This window comes from Poecile atricapillus, chromosome 13 (genome assembly GCF_030490865.1).
Source record: "Poecile atricapillus isolate bPoeAtr1 chromosome 13, bPoeAtr1.hap1, whole genome shotgun sequence".
NCBI classification, from domain to species: Eukaryota; Metazoa; Chordata; class Aves; order Passeriformes; family Paridae; genus Poecile; species Poecile atricapillus.
The window spans coordinates 17579913-17597748 of NC_081261.1; the positions used below are offsets into that span (position 1 = coordinate 17579913).

The following is a 17836-nucleotide window of genomic DNA, read 5'->3' on the forward strand; positions in this document are numbered from 1 at the left end:
TCTTCACCATTTGGCAAAGATTTGAACAGGTAACAGGAAAAAATGCTTAGCAGGAAGCTCCAGGTCCATTTTCATGGCAAGCCCAGTGCTGTGCTGTCACACCACGCTGCTGCCTAGGACAGTTTTGCTTCCAATTTCCACTGCCTGTGGCTGCAGCTGGTCCCTGCTGCATGGCCAGAGGGCAGCCTGAGGGTCCTTGGTCCCCAAAGCACCTGAGCTCTGGATGGCTCCTGGAGGCTCCGTGGCTCCTGTGCCAGTGGCAGTTTGCCAGCAGGATCCCGACCCTAAAGGCTGGAAAAGCTGCTCATTGCCAAGGGCTGAGGTCAGCTACGTGGAAATGCCCAGTGGTGGCAGCAAGACCAGGGTCAAGGCACAGATTAGGATTTACTAAATAGAACTGTTTATCAGGTGAGCAGTGCAACATGCACAGCCATCTCATGGGTCCATATATCCCAGAATCCCAGACAGCTTTGGGCTGGAAGAGACCTCACCGCCCATCCAGCGCCAGCCCTGCCATGGCAGGGACACCTCCCACTGTCCCAGCCTGGCCTTGGGCACTGCCAGGGATCCAGGGGCAGCCCCAACTGCTCTGGGCACCCTGTGCCAGGGCACGGAGGGAGCGGCTGGGGGGGTCTCGAATGAGCTTTCCAAGCTTTCCATCCCCCGTGTCCAGTTCCAAACCCGCCTCGGCCTTTCCCGCACGGTTCTGCTCCGCCCGCGGCCCCGGGCGCTTCCGCCGTCCCACGAGGCGCTCGCTGCCGCACCGCTCCCGTTCCCATTCCCCGTTCCCCATTCCCCGTTCCCCATTCCCGTTCTCCAGTCCCTATTCCCCGTTCCCCATTCCCGTTCCCCGTTCCCCATTCCCCGTTCCCATTGCCCGTTCCCCTCAGGCCGCCCCCCTCACTCCCGGCATCCCCCGCGCGCCCCCCCCGCCCAATGGGCAGCGCGGGTCTCCCCGGGGGCGGGGCCTGACTCGCCGAGGCCCCGCCCGTTCCGCGCGCGCCGTGACGTCGCGGCGGGCGCAGCGCGCGTGCGTGTGCGCGTGCGCGTGGCGGGGGCGGGCGGGCCGCGGCGGGGCCTGGCGGGCGCGGGGCGGCGGCGGCGGGGCCGGGCCGGGCCGGGCGGGCGGAGCGGAGCGGCCGCCGCGATGGAGCCCGACTCGGTCATCGAGGACAAGACCATCGAGCTCATGGTGAGTCCCCCCCGGCCCCCGCGCACTCCCTGCCGCCCTCTCTCGCCCCCCCCCCGGCTCAGGCCCCGCCGGCGAGCCCGGCCCGCGGGGTCCGGCGCCGCCGCTGCGGGGGCCGTGCCGAGCCCGGGCTCGGCCCCGGCCCGGCCGCGCTGCCTCCGCGGGGGGATCCGCTCGCTCCCGCCTCCGCCGCGGCCCGCCCGGCGCGCCACGAGCGCCTCCGTCTCATTGAAAAGAAATAAATAACAACAATTAACCAATTAACCCCCCCGGGAGGCGGGCCCGGGCCGGCGGCGCTCAGCGGCGCGGCCGCGCTGCACGAACCGAAAGCGAAATGCTCCGGGCGGGGGGTCCGGCTCCAGCCCCGGCCCGAGCCCCCGGGGCCGATCAAACCCCGCCGGGCGGGCTCGGGGCTCCGGGCCGGGGCAGCGCCGCTGCTGCAGCTCCGCTCCGGCACCCGCGGAATTACCTAACGAGACCTAATTGGTGTATTGGTTATGCCCCTAATTAACGCTTACGCCGTTAAATTCGCGTTAGGGGAGAGGCAGCCAGGTGGGAGCAGCAAAAAGAGGTGTTGGGTTTTTTTTAATATAAGCAAATTAGATCTCCGTAGGCAAATATCAGAGACCCCTCGTTTTACTGCCTTTAGGCATGAGTAAAATTAAGTTAGGAGCTGAGAGAGAATAGTAATCGGTAAATATCTTCTAATTTATTTGTTATAAGCATAATTGCTTTTTCTCTTAAGCGTAATTTGCTCTCGCATACTGAATTTCATGCGGTTCTCCAGAACTGAGGGGCAAAATTCAAATAATTTCCCTTTAAGGCATTCTGAAGGTGAGCTGGGTTCAGTGGAGACATAAATGGGTTTTTTAGGCTGTGGAGTTGTTGCTAAACTACCTGGTCCAGAAAATATGAACTTTCTTTAATTGTGCCATCTGGTCTCGAAAAGCAGAAATAAAATGAAAGGGGAAACCTACAAAGCCTTTGTGTATCTTTCATTATTTTTACTGATCACTGAGGACAGGGGCTTAGGGAGCCTCTTGCCCTGGGGCTGTGATCTCGCACTTGCCCTGGGGGACATCAGAGCTTCAGTGCCCTCAGCAGGGAGGGCAAGGCTGGGGCAGCTCTGTGGCCATCCGGCTCGGGAGCAGCCTCCCACAGGTTGATCCCAAGAGATGTCGCCTCAGTTCTCGAGTGGGAAGCGTGCTCTGGTGGGTTTTTCCTCACTGGAACAAGGCACCAACACTCCTCAGCTTTGGGTTCTGTGAGGTGCTCAAATAGCATTTGGAGCTGGGAGGTTTGGCTCCCTGGTCTTTCAAAAGCCCCCACTTCGTTGTGGTTTTGCTCTCCCGTTTTAGTCTCTCCTCTTTGCAGCCGGGTTGTATCAGGAGGAAGCAAATGGGATTTTTGCTGGTGAGTGTTGTATCCTCCACTGGCTGGAGCTGGGAAATGTGCTAATCCATGCAAATATCAGTGGGGTTAGTAGGAGTTTTAGTACATAGTAGGAGGTTTTAGAAATACACTTCTGTCTCTTTCATAAGAAATGGATAAATATAATTGAATAAGAACTACAATTAATTCGATAGTTTCCAGGAGAAAATGGTGCTCTGTACAATGTAGTTGGTAGTTGAATTTAACTTTAACCTTAAGGGAGGCTTGCACAGGATCACTTGTGCTTGAGTGGAGATGTTTCCCTAAAATCATTGAAAATCACTCCTAAATGCAGACGTGGAGGTTTTGCCTTCTTGTGTGGTGCAGAAGGGGAGATTCTCCAGGAGATTTGTTTGAATCCACAGGGCAGAAGCTGTTTGGGCTGAGTTCCCTGTTGGGGATTTCTGTGTGACCTGGAAACATGGGAGTGAGTGCTGTGGGAGACATCCCAAACCTGGGATCATCCCTGCCTGGCAGACTCAGGGGGATGCTGCTCTCTCTCAGTGTTCCACATTCCTAAAAGCATCAGTTTTATGCCTCTGTTTGATCAGGGAGATGGGGTTTGGTGCACTTTTGCTCAATCACTTCCCTCCAGTGCCAGGGATGAATCTGTAGTAAATACAGGAGCAAATGTGTGATATGAAAGTTCTGAGGAGCAAATACACCTTAATTCTGAGGGGCTGATCACTGTGAGGTAATGTGTCAACATGTTAATTGCATGTACGTTTCAGAACACGCTGCTCTAGCCCTCAACTGTGCCTTCCCTGGATAGATCATTTGTATTTCTTTAAAGGAAAATCAGTCATGGAAATAATACTGTTCTATTTTTAAAGCTGGAATCTCAGAGAAATATTTTAAGGTTTCAGACTGACAACTTTGATTTGCTGTGTGAAGTTGTAGCGAGTGTTCCCAAGCCGCTGTGTCCCTCAGGACAGCTGAAGGCTTCCTGTGCTGTGGATCCTGTCATTCCCAAGGGCATGAGCATTGAGTGATGCCATTCCATTGCTTCCACGAGTGGGTCGTGCCCACCTGTAGGGGTGAGATTCCCCCAGGTTCACTGGGACTGACTGGGATGCCCAGGCTGAGGCTCACAGTGTCTGACAGGGTTGAGGCTGGTCCAGTCGTGGGCTCAGGGAAATGCTGGGTGTGCAGGCAGCTGAGGAGTGAGGAAGTAATCCAGAACAGATGGAGGGTCAGCCACAGTCACTGAAAGGGCTCTTTCTGCCCCTGGTTTTGGTTTTCTCTGTGAAATTAGATAACTGTGACCTTTTCGCTCTTTTAAAGAACCAACAGCAATGCTTTGTGAAGTAAGTTTTATTACCTGCAGATCCAAGTTGTGTATAAAATCTGTGTTTGGTTGCATCAACCCTGTGGTTTGCGTTTATCTTCAATACCTGCTAAAAGCCTTGTGTTCTTCATTTTCCCAGGAGGCTTCCCATAGTTGTTATTTAGTGTTACCAGCAGCTTTCACAGTGTGGGGGGTTAGCTGTGTAGGTTGTGCTGAGGTGGTTGTAACAGAATGCATCAGGGTGGCGAGTAGTTTGGGTGGCTTTTTATACATTATGGGGTGGACTTTGTGCAGCTTGAGATGTGGATGGCTTAACAAAATAAACCTGCTGCTCCCAGATTCCTGTACCCACCAGCCACCTACAGGAGAAGGCTCCCGAGCAGGAATCCAGGTGTGTGGGAATTCTGCCCCTCACTGAGCTTCTGACCCTTATGTTTCACTGTGGCCTTGCTGCCCAAGCTGCTCTCCAAACACAGATCCCTGTGCTGGCAGGTTAAATTCAGCATTCTCTGCTCTGTGGTAGGAGTATGAAAAGGTTTGGGACAGGCCATGCCTGGGAATAAAATGGTCAAGCAAGTGTTCACTCTGCCATCATTTGTATCTTGAAGTTATATACATGGAAATAATCTTCCTAACACACAGCTCTCAGTGTCTAGAATGCCTCTCTCTGGCTCTTATAAAAGCATCTAGTGTTTAAGTACCTTGGTAAATAATAAATGAAGAATTATAATTGAATATCTTGGCAAAAATCTTTCTGTTTCTCCTGGCAGGACTTTGATGTGAGGTGGAGGTGTTCAATTCAGAGGTACCAGTCTGAGAAGGAAGCGTTTCACACAGGCCTGCCTGAGCAGCAGCAGCAGCTCCTGCTGTAAATCACTCCAGGGGTTCCTGAACTTCCTTGGGTTACTGCAGCTGGAGATGGTTGTGCCCCCAAACTATTTAAAACTTAAAGTGCAAAATAAATCCCAATATTCTGCTGTATATATATCTCAGTAGGGCTGTAGTGCTCTGGTTTTTTTTCTTCTCTCAGTCATTGCAAGCCAAGCAGGCAGTTGGATTTGTGGGATTTTTTTTTCCCACATATTCTTAGAGGAATCCTTCAAAGAGTTGACTTTTGTAGCAACACAGATACAGGCAATGATCATCTTTGCAGCTGAAACAAAGGAGGTACTGTTCTAGCTGAAATGTCACTGGTTCTTAACTGAAGCCTGGGAGTAGATGGAGTGTTAGTAAGGCAGTTGTAAACCTTTGTGTAACCTAGATGTGCTTTCTTCAGCAGGATAACGATCTGTTTGCCTTGCTGGTGTCTTTTTTTAATGTTCAGTAGCTAAATGAGCAGAGTTGAGAGCTGCATATTGGACATGCAGGGTTTCACACATGGGGAAGGCAGCGGTTGGAGCCAATGGCTGAAGAGGTGGTGGTGGGATGGGTGTGAGGAGGGCACAGCCTTGGGATGAGCCTTGGGGCAGGGGATGTGAGGTCTGTGCTGCTGCCAGGCTCTCAGAGTGACAGTCCTGTTTCAGAGAGTGCCTCGCAGAGGGAGGATGCAGATCTGAAGAGATTTGTGACTTTGGCTGCGGTGCAGAAAGTGGGAAGGAAGAGCTTAAGAACATGAATTAGAGCAAGGCAACTGCACTCAGAGCCAGCGGAGTGGTGGAAGGTGTGTGGAAAGCTTTATCTTTTGGGAGGGTTTAGCTGGAGCAATGGCCTGGCTGGGGAAATGAGATGGCAGAGGGAAGTAGGCTATAAAGATGCAGAAGTGTGTAAAGAAAAGATATCTGAGGTTTGTGGTGATGGTGGCAGTAGCCATCAGATTACTCAGGTGAAGGAAAGCTGCAGATGTGCCAGTTGTGGGGGAACTTCTGAAGCTACATTGCTTTTGGTTCTTAATAAAAGGAAGTTACCAATTCTTGGGGAGACTAAGCCCTGGTATTTCACCCGAGGCTTTTTTTCATTCCAGACTCAGAGATTTCTCACCTCACGATGCACTTACATTTTCTAACATGACAAAATTCCCTGAGCTCTGCCCGCTGCTGAGCTAGTGGGGTGCAGCAGAGGGAGTTCCCTGCAGCCTGGAGCATGTGCAGGGCTCCTCTGTTGTGAGTGTGACTGAGAGCCTTGGGCTCCACGGGCTGCCCCAGAGCTCGACCTCGGGCCGGGAGCTCCGAGTAAATCCCTGCCCAGGTGTGCTACCAGATCCTGTCTCTGCAGGCAGCTGCTGTGGGTGCAGCTGCCCTCTCTGAAGTGCTCTGGGGCTGCTGCTTTGAAAAGTCTGCCTTTGCTGCATGTCAGACTGTGTCCCTCAGGATACAGAGCTTTGAGTGCTGCTAAGATTTGGGTCACTGAGGAGTGTTGTGAACAGCATCGCAGCAAAACAACCTGCTTTGTTACAAGCTGTACCTTCAGCGAGACCTGGGAACGTTCTTTCAAGGATGGATGTACCTTTCCATTTCATTTCATGTTTTCTCAACCACCTCTGCTGCTTGTTAAATCAGCTTGCCATGTGTCTCTGGGTGCGCTGGGTTTATTGCTGCGTGGTTTCGAGGTCGCTGGTGCTTTGGCATTTCCAGTTGCCCATCCCTGGGCAGCTCAGCGTGCTCGTGCAGCAGCGTGCTCAGGGAGATTGCTGATGGCTTTCAGATGGAGTGGATGTTGCAGCAAATGTGCCAATGTGAGAGGAATGATGTGTGGGAGAGAACAAGAGACTGTGCTTATGAGAGGGCTGTTCCGTGACAAGGAATTTTTTTGTTGCGGGGCAGAAAATGAATTGAAGGGAAATGAGAATATTGACTGAGTTGTTTAAATTAATGCTGATGGGTAACAATCTTTTCCTTCCAGCTTTTTCCTTGGGTAACATCTTCTTTATACGAATGCCACTGTTTATGTTGTTACATAATCTGATTTCGTGGTTTGATTTTTATGGCATCATTATTCACAGAAAATCCACTTTTTCTGGAAAATCCCTTCCTTCCCCAGTTTATTGATGTATTTATGAGCTCAGTGGTGTGACATCTGACAGCCTACTCTGTTTTCCTGTGCAACTTCCACACATTTCCCAATATGAACAATGCATGACCGAGAGCAGATAATGCAAAAATAAGGCAATGCCATTGGTGTTTTAACAACCAAAAGCACTGACTCTTTCTGAAAACTTAATTTGCTTTTCATGCAGGCTAAATTAACAGCGGGAACGTTTGAAGGCATGTTGTTTCTTTGGTGCTTTGTTAATCCACATCCCCGCAGGACTTGCATCCTTGTACTTCCACCCCAGGAAATTAACAGTTTTGTTTGGGATCAAAGAGTAGTTGAGCTTCCTGGGCTCGTTTGTAGGATGAATACAGATGGAAATTTGTAAGATGTAGGTAGGGACCTACTTGCTAGGAATAGGGAGTGATGTGTTTTCTGGGTAAAATGGCAAAAAAAGCTTTTTGGGTCAACTTCAAGCTGTTGGCAACACTACAGAATTTTGTTTTACTCATTGACTTAGAGGAGAAGAACCACTATATATATATATATGTATATATATATATTCAATGTTGCAAGTTTGCTCTGAGTTTCAACTCCTGTTGAGGAGTTCTTGAATGTGGAGTTTGGTACAAAAGTTGTGCCAGTGTGCACTGTTTGCCTTTTTGAGAGGTGTGAGGTTTTATTTCAGCATGGTTTGCACAATGGGGCTGTTTTCAAGTCTTCTAACCTTTGCAGTGAAGCAAATTTTTGGTTTTCAGACAAAAATGCCTAGAGGTCTTTGAAAATCTATACTCAGAATTTGCAAAACTTAGTAAGTTCCAGCTTGGCCTTGATAGTGAATCTCTGTTGGCAGTTCTCTTAGGGCAGGGGAGGACTAGCCAGGGAAACTTGTTATTCAGGCTGTCTCCAGCACACCAGTCCTTCTAGAGACAAAAATCAGACCTGTGTTGTTACACTTGCAAATAATGTTAAGGTTTGGCTTCCTGGAGAAGTGCCTCTCCTTCCAGCACCCTGCTGGCTCTGCAGTGACTTAGCAAATCGGTACATTTATATAATTTGATAGCTGGCTTCTTGCTGAGCTATATTGTACTCTGAAAATTCTGAGTCATATGCCTTGACATCCTAGCACTTTCCTTGGCAGCCTTAGAAATCATGCATTGGACATGGTACTGGGCCTGCAGCACCGCTTTGTCCTTGAGACGCTGCCCTGGGAGTGACCGCCTTTGCCAGAGGCTGGCAAGGCAGGAATCACCCCAGCATGGAGATGCTCCTGTCTTTGGGGAGCAGTGGGCAGCCAGGGACAGTCCTGTCCTCATGGAGACAGTCTTGGCACAGCTGGGGACAGTTTCTCTACCCTTCTGTGAGTTGCTGGAGCTTGAGACGTGGGGCACAGCAGTGGAGGCTGAGGTTCAGCTCTCTGGAGGGGCTGCAGAGCAGAGGTGAGAGGAGGTGGTGGTGATGCTGTCCCTCTGGGAATCTTGCAGCATTTTGTTCTCACTGCTGGTAGGGCAAGCTCTGCAGGCCACAGCCCAAAGTTTTTGAAGCTCTTGGTGGAGGTTGCACAGTTTGATCTCTGTTGAAGAGACCTTTCTGTTGCATGTGGAGTGTGAGTTGTCTGCAGACCCCATCTTCTCTGAGGTATCACTGTTCCAGCTGCTTTAAAGTAGTCACACGCACTGTGCTGCTGGCATGACTGGCTGGAGGCCTTCTGTCTCTCTGTTTAGCAAAAGGTGCAAGAAGCAGTCGTTTCTTGTCTCAGGAATGGTGTACAGTGCCTTGCTCTCTTCTGGTTCTAGATTGTTTTCCAGAGACACAGCAGTGTACTGAATTCAGTGCTGCCATTCAGATCAGAAGTGTCCTGACAACTCCATCTTTGTGCTGCAGACATGTAAGGCAAACGAGGTCATTTTGAGCCTGGAAACAGGGAAATAATCATTGCAGTAAAGTGCTTTAGAGGATGTTTGTGGCAGACCAGGAGAACTGCATCGAGCTGTTGTGCGAACCTGTGCTCCTGGAGCAGGCCTGTGAGGTGTGAGCTGGTGGTTGAAGCTTTAGGACTTGCTTTGTTATTTGCTTTGTAGCTTCTTCTCATCTTCCTTAATCTTAGCAAAGTGAGCTGTACCCCAAAACACTTGTTTGGGTGAGCCAGGGTAAGGGAAGGAGCAATTTCTTGTCTGTAAATGCGTTTCTCTGTCTTAGATCCACCAATCCGACGACCCCACTAACGTAGTCGGTCCCGGGCTGGGCAGGTGCCTGGGCTGCCTTGTCTCTAACAGCATTAGCAGTAATTGGGATTTCATTCAAGCAAGAAGTAGATACACCAAGCTGAAGATGATTGGCTGCTCTCTTTTAACAGACAAGTCTGAGAAGGAAAACCCATTCGAATCCCCTTTCATTCTGGATTGGTGGATCTGAAGCCCAGAAACAAAGTTTCAGGTAAGAAGTCACCCTGTACTATATCTTGCTGCTTCTGCTTAGATGAGTTTGTCCGCACATTCAGTCCCTCGCTTTAACTGCTTCGTGTCCCCTGAGTGTTAGGGCACAGGGAATCAGCTGCTGAGCTTACAGCCAGACAGGGCATGGCCAGGAGATACAGGAGCAGTACTGCAGGGAATTGCCAGTCTGCTGTGGAGCACAGGCCTGGGAGCACGAGGTGAACTTCTGTGTGTGCGGGAACGGGCACAGAGGCGTTGGCTGCCGCGTCCTGCTCCTGGAATGGGAGAGCAGCCTCGCCAGTGACTGCCTTGGGCTCCCCGTGGAGTTCAGGGAGTCCCAGCTCTGTGTTCTGTCCCTGTCCTCAGAACCCTGTCTTCTGTCCATCAGAACTGGAGAGAACTTCTCTGGTTCTTCCTAGGACAGTTTCCTGTAGCTTTTCCTGCTGAAATGCCATGTGAAATTCTGTTGTGGGCAGCACTACGAGTCAGTGTCCTGAACCCTTCCTGAGCTGGCAGTGTGAAGTGCTGGCCCCAGCTGTTTTGGGGCAGGAGGAACCTCACAGTGGGTTTATTTCAGTGAGGGAGAGCAATTGTACCTGCAGCCACATTGCTCTGAGATTTGGGATGCCTACAAAAGGCTACAGCAGGTTCTCTTGGAGATGGGTTTGGAAGGTGTCTGTGTGCCTCAGGAAGGCAAGCTGGGTCCCTGGCTGTCAGGAAAATAAAGTTTTGTGAGTCCAGTATCATATCTGGTGTGAATGGGAGAGCTGCACCTCCCAGTGCCCAGCTTTACTGTAAATTGGTGCTCTGATGGACGTGGCAGCTTATTTCCAAAGTCATATGAAACAATGTGCCTGGATTCCTGTGGACAGTAACAGCAGTAAGGCTCGGCCTTATGTGTTCTCTTTTGTAGGCAGTTACTGCAGTGAATGCCGAGGCCTCAGTATTTAACCAGTATTTAACCTCCTGTAGCAGAAACTCCTGTAGGTGCTGTTGATCTCATGCATGGTTTTAGTTCTGCGTTTGTTTTGCTGGTGTGGTATTTTGTGCCAAAGTTATATTTGAATTTAATTGATAAGTACATTTGTAATGAATTACTTGTGCAAACGGTGCTGTTGTTTCCTGGTTTGATTTTTCAAGTAGTTGAATTTTATTTGATTAGGGTGGAGAAGTCTGTTTTAGTGTGACTCTTTAAACCAGAGGGAGAATCTAAGGGAAATACTAACCTTAGACTGACACACTTCTTGCATTCTCATCTAGTATCAAATTGAATTTGTTCCACACACCCATCAGACTCACTTTGGAGTTAAAACTGTAAAATAACATCTTCCTGTGGAATATTTGCTGTTCAGGGTGTGCCTTTTTCTAAAATGAGAGACCAGGGAGGCAGAAGTGAACTTGGCATCTTTAGTGATGAAACTGAAAAGAGGAAATAATTTAAAATACCCTGAGCAGGGAAAAAAAGAGGAAGCATAAATGAGTGCTCCTGCTGATCGAGATCCTCAATGTTATTTAATATTGCTTAACTCTGGAAACATCAGCCAGCCCTATGAAGGCAGCAGTAGAGCTGAGCAGGTTGGAGGCTTTGCTCTTTCCTGTGTTTGAATGTTATATTCCAGAGAGTGTGGTGTAGGGCAGCTCTCAGAGCTGTGTCAGTGTTCCTGTGCAGCCCCTGCCTGGCAATCCTGGGCTTGTTCCTGGCAGTTCAGGCTCCACAGGTATCAGAACTTGTCAAGTGCTTCTACCCTGCCTTGGCTGTTGTGGGATTTATTGTTAGCTCTGTTAGGCCTCAGCCTCGAAAACCTAATGCAGAAAGGACTGAGACAGCTTTTAACGTGGTAGCCACACTTTTTGCTGTGTTTCACCCCCTGCAAGTTTCTCCTGTGGGATTGGCAGTGCTGGATCTGTGTTCCTCAGTCAGGATTTGCCCTGAGCTGCTGGCTGGAGATGTGTGTAAGCCCCAGTTCTGCTGCAGGAGAAAGTGTTTTGCTTTAGAAATGGCCTTTTTAGTGAAACACGGGGTGTTAGTGCAGAAAGGTGTATCACACAGCTGCGGGAGTTGGGTGTGTGTACATGAGGGAAGCAAGGGCGAATCTAAATACTGTGTATTTTGGAAAATTGAGATTATTTCAGTTAATGCTCAGAGTGACTTATGCAAACATCTTAGGATTTTCTTCCCAGTCCTTTGTATCTTCTTGAAATCGAGCAGCTGCATCTGAGTCTTATCCTGATGAATAAATTATAATGGAGTAAGATGGTTATTCTATTCAAAGAAATAATTTAATCTTCTCTCCACTGAACCCATATTCCTTTTGTAGCATTGACTGTGTGTAGCAAACACACACTTTGATCTTCAGGAGCAGAGTGGGACAGCGTTATCCATCAGCTTCCTGTGAATTCAGTGTCCTATCTAGAGCATCGCTGTGGTAATGAGGAGAATTTCTCTGACCAATTCTTTTCCCTTGTCTTGCTTTAAATTTCCCGATTCCTCACTTAGTGTTTTTCCCCAAATGCAAGAGCTTATGTGCCGATCTCGAATGGCTGTTGGAAGGTTGTCCCATTGAGCAGTTTTTATTGTGAATGGCAATGATTTGGCTAAATTGATTTTCCCAATGGCACTGTGACTCAGCTGTCGGTTACCTATTTTTTTAGAATGATCCGATAGCAGTAAAAGAAGAATCAAAAAATTTGCACAACTTAAAATGAGTTTTCCACTCTGTGGGTATTTATTTTTGACAAATTCACTTTTGCATTTGTAGCTCACGGAAGGGCAGAAACAAATGCAAGAGTAAATTACATCTAAAACATCTTTGTTGACCTGAGAGTGCAGTTGTGGCACGCACACGTGCAGCTCCCTGCAGAGGGGTGTGTTGTGTGGATGGTACTCCAGCAGCCCTCCGACTCCCCGCGGCCGGCGAGGCTGCGTTTGGCCGTGGGAAGGGCAGTGACGCCATGGCACCGGTTCCAGCAGGCTCGTGCGGATCCCGTGGGCACGGGGAGCTCCCCGGGCACAGCCTGGCTGCGCAGGGCAGCGCTCCCAGCGCTCCTTTGGCCGGGCACTCGTGTCTGTGCCCCCAGAGACGTGCGGGGACCGTCCCCTGGCAGCCGCGCCGTCCCCGCGGGAGCTCGTGGCGCTGCTCCCTGCATGTCCACACAGTGTTCACACAGACCCTTGGATGTTCTGCTTTCCCACCTGTGCACACTCGGGACACTTTCCCAGGCCAGGGCTGCACCACTGCTCTGCTTGGCACTGTCTGAGTGAAGCCCTAACGGGAAAAGCACCAGGTAAGATCTGGAGGAAATCCCAGCCTGCAAACCGGGAGGGAGTTGGTGTTGGCTGCTGTTCCTGCCCAGTGTAAAATAATACTGAAGGCCTTGAAACAGTGGTACTGCTCGTATTTTTCATGTCTTAGTGTGGTTTATGCTGATTTTTGAGGAGAGCTGAGCTTGCCGTTAAGTTGGAGGTGGGAGCATAAAGCTTTCCCAGACTGTCAAACTGCCCTCAAATCCAAGCTGCCTTTCAGAGCACTCCTTGGGCTGCATTAAACTGAGCCCACGGCCATGGAGAGGGGTTTCAGTAGCACCACTTACCCTTAAAATTATCAATATTGAGTGTTGATGGAAAAAAAGAAATACCAATGGTGTTGATCCATGCCTAAATCAAAGAAAAACTAACCAGGAAGTCACCAGTGGTGAGTAGCGTGTGAGTTTCTTATAGCTAAAAACCTGAAAAAAATTCACGGTGAAGGTTGAGGTTATTTGGTTGTACCTTTTTTGCATATTTTTGCCTTAAGACCAGGATTTCCCAAACTATAAACACACCAATAAATTTGGATTCCCTAAATTATCTTGTATAAATAAAATGAATGCAGTGCAAAAATCCGAGGTCATAATTTGAGTATTTTATAAGACTTGCAGTATAAGTCTGGGTTATGTAAATGCTGTCATTCTTGATTATGACACTGCAATATTGCCATGCCTGGCTTGCAAAGGTGTTCTGATTCCATCAGGGGCACAGGCTATAGGCATTGCTTGAGCAATTTAATGGGCCAGGTTTTTTTAAGGGATACCAAAGTGTGCAGATTTCTGCATGACAGTATCAGATGCACTGAAAGAAACAAGTTCTGGGCATTTTACACTGCTTTAACCAGGCTGTGCTGTAACCTGGGAAAAGTCCAGAGTGAAGGAAAACTTTGGATAGGTCAGGGCCCAAAAGGGTGTTTTTTATACCTCCATCCTAAAAGTTCCCAGCTACAAATTTGGTTTATTGGATGCACACTGCTGTGTGCTTTGCTGTTAATAAAAGAAGTTCTTAACATTTGAGTCCTGAAGACATTGAAGCATCTTCCCTTTTTACTGAGGATTTACAGGTTTTACTGGGAATGCAGCATTTTGTATAGGCTGCTTAAATTTGAGATTTGAGATTTAAGATTGAAACGTAAAGCTTGAAATGTAATTCCCGGGGCTAGACCACCAAAGCAGTTCTTTGTGTATGGAATTAACATCAATCATCTAATAATAAAATTACAGTACGAATCTTCACAAGCACAAAGCATTGAAGAGATCAGAATGAGGATTTCTGTGTCTGTTCCCTCCTTGCCCTGGAGCTCAGAGCTCCTCTCAGCTCTGCAAGCAGAACCTGCAGGTGATCCACAGCCCTCAGAATGGGAGGCAGTTAGAGCTCTGTATTGCTAATTACCTTATTCCTTAAAATCTGAATTTCACTTGGCCTTACCTTAACCTGTGCAGTTCTGTTCTCTGTGTTCTTTAATTCTGTGCCCCTCAGCCACGGGCACTTTCCCCTTCCCAGACTTTATTAAATAGAGCTGCACCTCCTGGGAAGAAGGGCCAGTGCAAAGTGAAGCCTTTGGAACATTGTTTTTATTCATGATGGGGTCAAGCAGTAACATGTCAGGGAAGCACACAAATATTTGCACATTCCTGTTTCGGTGTGAAGTGGGACACAACATTGAATTTGTAGCATTGTGCAATAGCAGTGCCACAGCTGAGTGTCCAGGGAGTTTTCTAAACCCTTTCATGCAGGGTTTCATAATGCTGTGAAAGGTTTTTGTGTGGCTTGACCTTGGCATGGAAATGGCCTCGGTGTCTAATGCATTTTGAATTAAATTTTAAAAAATGTTCTCAAGTTACCCATTTTTCTCTTAAGCAGTTAAAATTCAATTCATTTAGGCAGAGTAGTTCGTAAACCCCGCCACATAATAACCTCTAAACCACTGATTTTTAGCTTATGATTTGTGAACACCTACAGGTGTAAGTTCATTATGAACATTACACTCAGCTTTGTACACCTGGTCTGAACATCTCAGGAGAGGACTTTGCTGTGTTTTTTATCAATGACTTTTATTAAGTCACGTGACCAAAGTGACTTTTTTCTAGCAGGCCTGTATGTTTAAAAATGTTTTTGGGCTTTAATCAACACCAGCAGTACCCTGAATTTTGCTGGTTCAGTGTTGCAGAACCACCATGAAGATATTGTCTTAAATAAATAAATTATAAATAGGAACAAAGAATGGAACAGATTGGAAAGGGAGTTCTTTGAATTATACAGTCTTGTTTTGGAAAGCAGACCTTAAAAAGTGTATCTTCAGTCAGTGGGCTTTAACAGTACATCCCATCTTTTTTGAAAATATGAAAACCTCTTTGGTTTTTTGGTGATTTGTTGAAGTTAAGGTAGTTTCCCTGTTGTCAGTGGTGGTTGACTGTCTTAGAAGGGTCCTGGGATCTAAATTTCCAATATTAGTATGAGGATATGTTAAAGTTAAGTACTACAAAGTAATTGCAGATATACTGGAGTAATTTATAGCTAAATTCCATTTCTCTAAACATTAAATAAAGTTTTAAAAACTTCCAGTAATTGAAATTGTGGGTTTGTTTTGCTGTTAATGAAAGAATAATACAATAAAACATAAACATGACTATTTTTGCCCCTATCCATAAGATACATACTCCCACTCTTGCCATGCCAAGTGCATAGCACAGCATATCCCTGTGGAATCAGCACCTTCCTGCTGGGAAAGAGGGGGAATTTCAATGTGTTTTGGTACTGCTAGGGGCATTCTTGTGCTGTTTTTGCTGTAATTTCTCTCCTTAGCATGGAGATGAAAAGATGAGTCTTTTGTTTTATTCATAAGATATGAAACAAAAAAAAGAGTTTTTAACCCCTTCAGGTGCTGTGAGCTCTGTCCCCCTCCTTGATCCTAGCACAAACTGCTTCCCATGAGGCTTCACCTCCAGTTATTCCACTCTCAGCTTTGACCTGCATGGGGCTTTTCTTTTAAAGTTTTGGTGTAACTAAATTGGAAACCTGTGTGGAAAACAGTGAAAGCTCAGTCTGTGCCAAATATTGGAGCTGGGTTTGTGCACTGCTTGAAGAATTGAATCCTTTTCCCTAACTTCATCCAGTGCATGTACTACTCTGTCCTTAAAATGAACTGGGATATAATATTGGGGAGCTACAAAAGTTTTGGGGAGTCTGTCTGGATGAAATTTCTTCAGCTTCAGAAAAGAAATAAAAGGGATCTCCAGACTTCCTAACTTCTCGTGTCAGCAGTGGGAAGTTCGGTAGTTAAGCTCGTGTGGCAAGATGAGTAGTAAATGTAACCAAGGGATAATTCAGCTTTAGGCTATCTTCAACTATAATTCCAGCATTTCTCCCCAGTTCAATAGGATTCCTTGACTAAGCAGAACTTGGTCATGCAGTTTGAGCTTAATGAAGTGTGGTTCCTGTCTAAAACATGCTCCCACTGTCAGGTTGTCTGTCCCAGTGCAGAGTAAAGAACCACATTTTGAAAAACCTGAGGCACTGGGGAATGCCAAGCCTTAATTCCCGAAGCTCCTCCAGGTGGGCTCTCAAGCCTTGCTGCCCCAGTGGCACCTCCTGTCCCCCGGGGGACTGTGCAGGGCACGGCTGGGCAGGGATTTTGGCCAGGCTGGGTTTGTGGCTGAGGCTTTGCCCCAGCAGCTCTGCTGGGCGTGGGGGAACTGAAACTCTCCTGCTGCTTGGGAGTCAGTGAAAACCTTCAGCTGGGCACTAAAGCCATGAGGGTACAGAGGGGAAAAGGAGCTCAGGCCAGAGGGGTGGCTTGTCCTTGATGGCTGCACAGGATCTTCAGTGGTTATTTTACCCTTGGCGCTAACTGTGATGAATGTAGAAATAACATCGATAAGTACCCACGTTAACATTCTAATGAGTTGCCTGCCTTGAGTGATTTGTTGTGGCATCTAACTGCTTCTTCTCTTCCTTCCTTTTTGTCACCCTGCAGTGTTCTGTGCCAAGGTCTTTGTGGCTAGGCTGCTCCAACCTGGTAGAGAGCATGTGCGCACTGAGATGCCTGCAGAGCATGCCCAGTGTCAGATGTCTCCAGGTGCCTTTCTTCTTTCTTGTTGTAAATGTTATGCTGTTGAACTTGTGTTAAACTCTCAGGACTCTGTTTAATCAAATTGTTAAGTCTGCTAAATGTTTTTTGTGCATCCTTTTCTGAAATCTTCTACTTAACTGCATTGTAGGAGTGACTCTTTAAGGGCTTTCTGTGCAGTAGGGCTGGGGGGATGAGCTGTTGTGTTTTATTGCCTGTTTACTGAAGTTGTGATATCAGTAGCATAGTTCTGCATGTTGCCTGCTACGTTTTGCTTTCTTGTTTAACTTAAAAATAACATATTGAGCTTTGCCATTTCTCTTAAATTGCAATGAACTGACCAGCCTGTGATATTTGTGTGATTTAATTTAGAAAGGATAAACTTTTATTTGCTCCTAAGCGTGGTTCTGGGTTTAGCCTTACCTTAGTCTTTGCACGTGTTTGAATGCAGAATAGTGAGCATGGAGCCCTGGGGTCTTTGGGTTGCCCTGTTTACTCAGTTTTTTAACTTTTAAGAAGTGAAGAACAAGGGATGGGGGGGTGGAGGGGGCTGTTGGTCTGCATAGAAAACTACTAAATCCCAAGTTCTCTGTTGTTTTTCTTCTAGTAAGCTGTTGGAGCTGAGCCTGCATAATTTATAGATGGGGAATTGCTGCTTCATTGGTTTGGGACGGATTGAAAATGATAAAAAGGGAGTTTTTGGGACCAGTTAACAATTTTGAATTCCCAGGGTATTTACCTTGGAAAGAAAATGCTGAATATGTGTAGCAACTGTGTGGCACTTCCCAAAGTGTTTCTCAATGTAACATTTTTTAGCAGAACACAAGGATTATTTAACATTGGTCGGTTTGGTAACATTCAGTGGTTGGCTCTTTCATGTGTATAAAATGGGTACTTAAAAGAAATTGCTTTTTTGTGAATGAAAATGAACAATTGAGTTTTGTGTGTCACTCCATTTGAGGTCAGCCACTGGAGAACATCAGTGTCTTACCTTAGAGAGTAATCAGTTATTTCAAAACCTCTCCTCTCACCTGCAAAATGTGGCCACTTGAAATTCAGCAAATCTGAATTTCAGAACCAGAAATTCCTTTGAAATTTTTGTTAAAATACAAATCTGTTTTTGCACTTGAACACTTTGTTTCCAACATTG

At 47.3% G+C, this 17836-nt stretch overlaps 1 protein-coding gene across 4 annotated transcripts in view; it reads left to right on the forward strand.

The window, feature by feature from the left end:
- Positions 1-1053: 1053 nt before the first annotated feature.
- FBXW11 (F-box and WD repeat domain containing 11) overlaps positions 1054-17836 on the forward strand; it is a 54529-nt gene continuing 37746 nt past the window's right edge. Inside the window, exons 1-3 of one of the 4 annotated variants that reach the window (XM_058848529.1) lie at positions 1054-1192; positions 9232-9311; positions 11629-11736. Coding sequence is in view for 2 of the 4 variants with exons in the window: in XM_058848526.1 (XP_058704509.1) it covers positions 16645-16695 (51 nt within the window). In the remaining 2 variants the exon portion in view is untranslated. Of the gene's footprint in view, positions 1193-9231; positions 9312-11628; positions 11737-16616; positions 16696-17836 lie in introns of those variants that run through there. The other 3 variants (XM_058848528.1, XM_058848527.1, XM_058848526.1) reach the window with 3 other exon arrangements.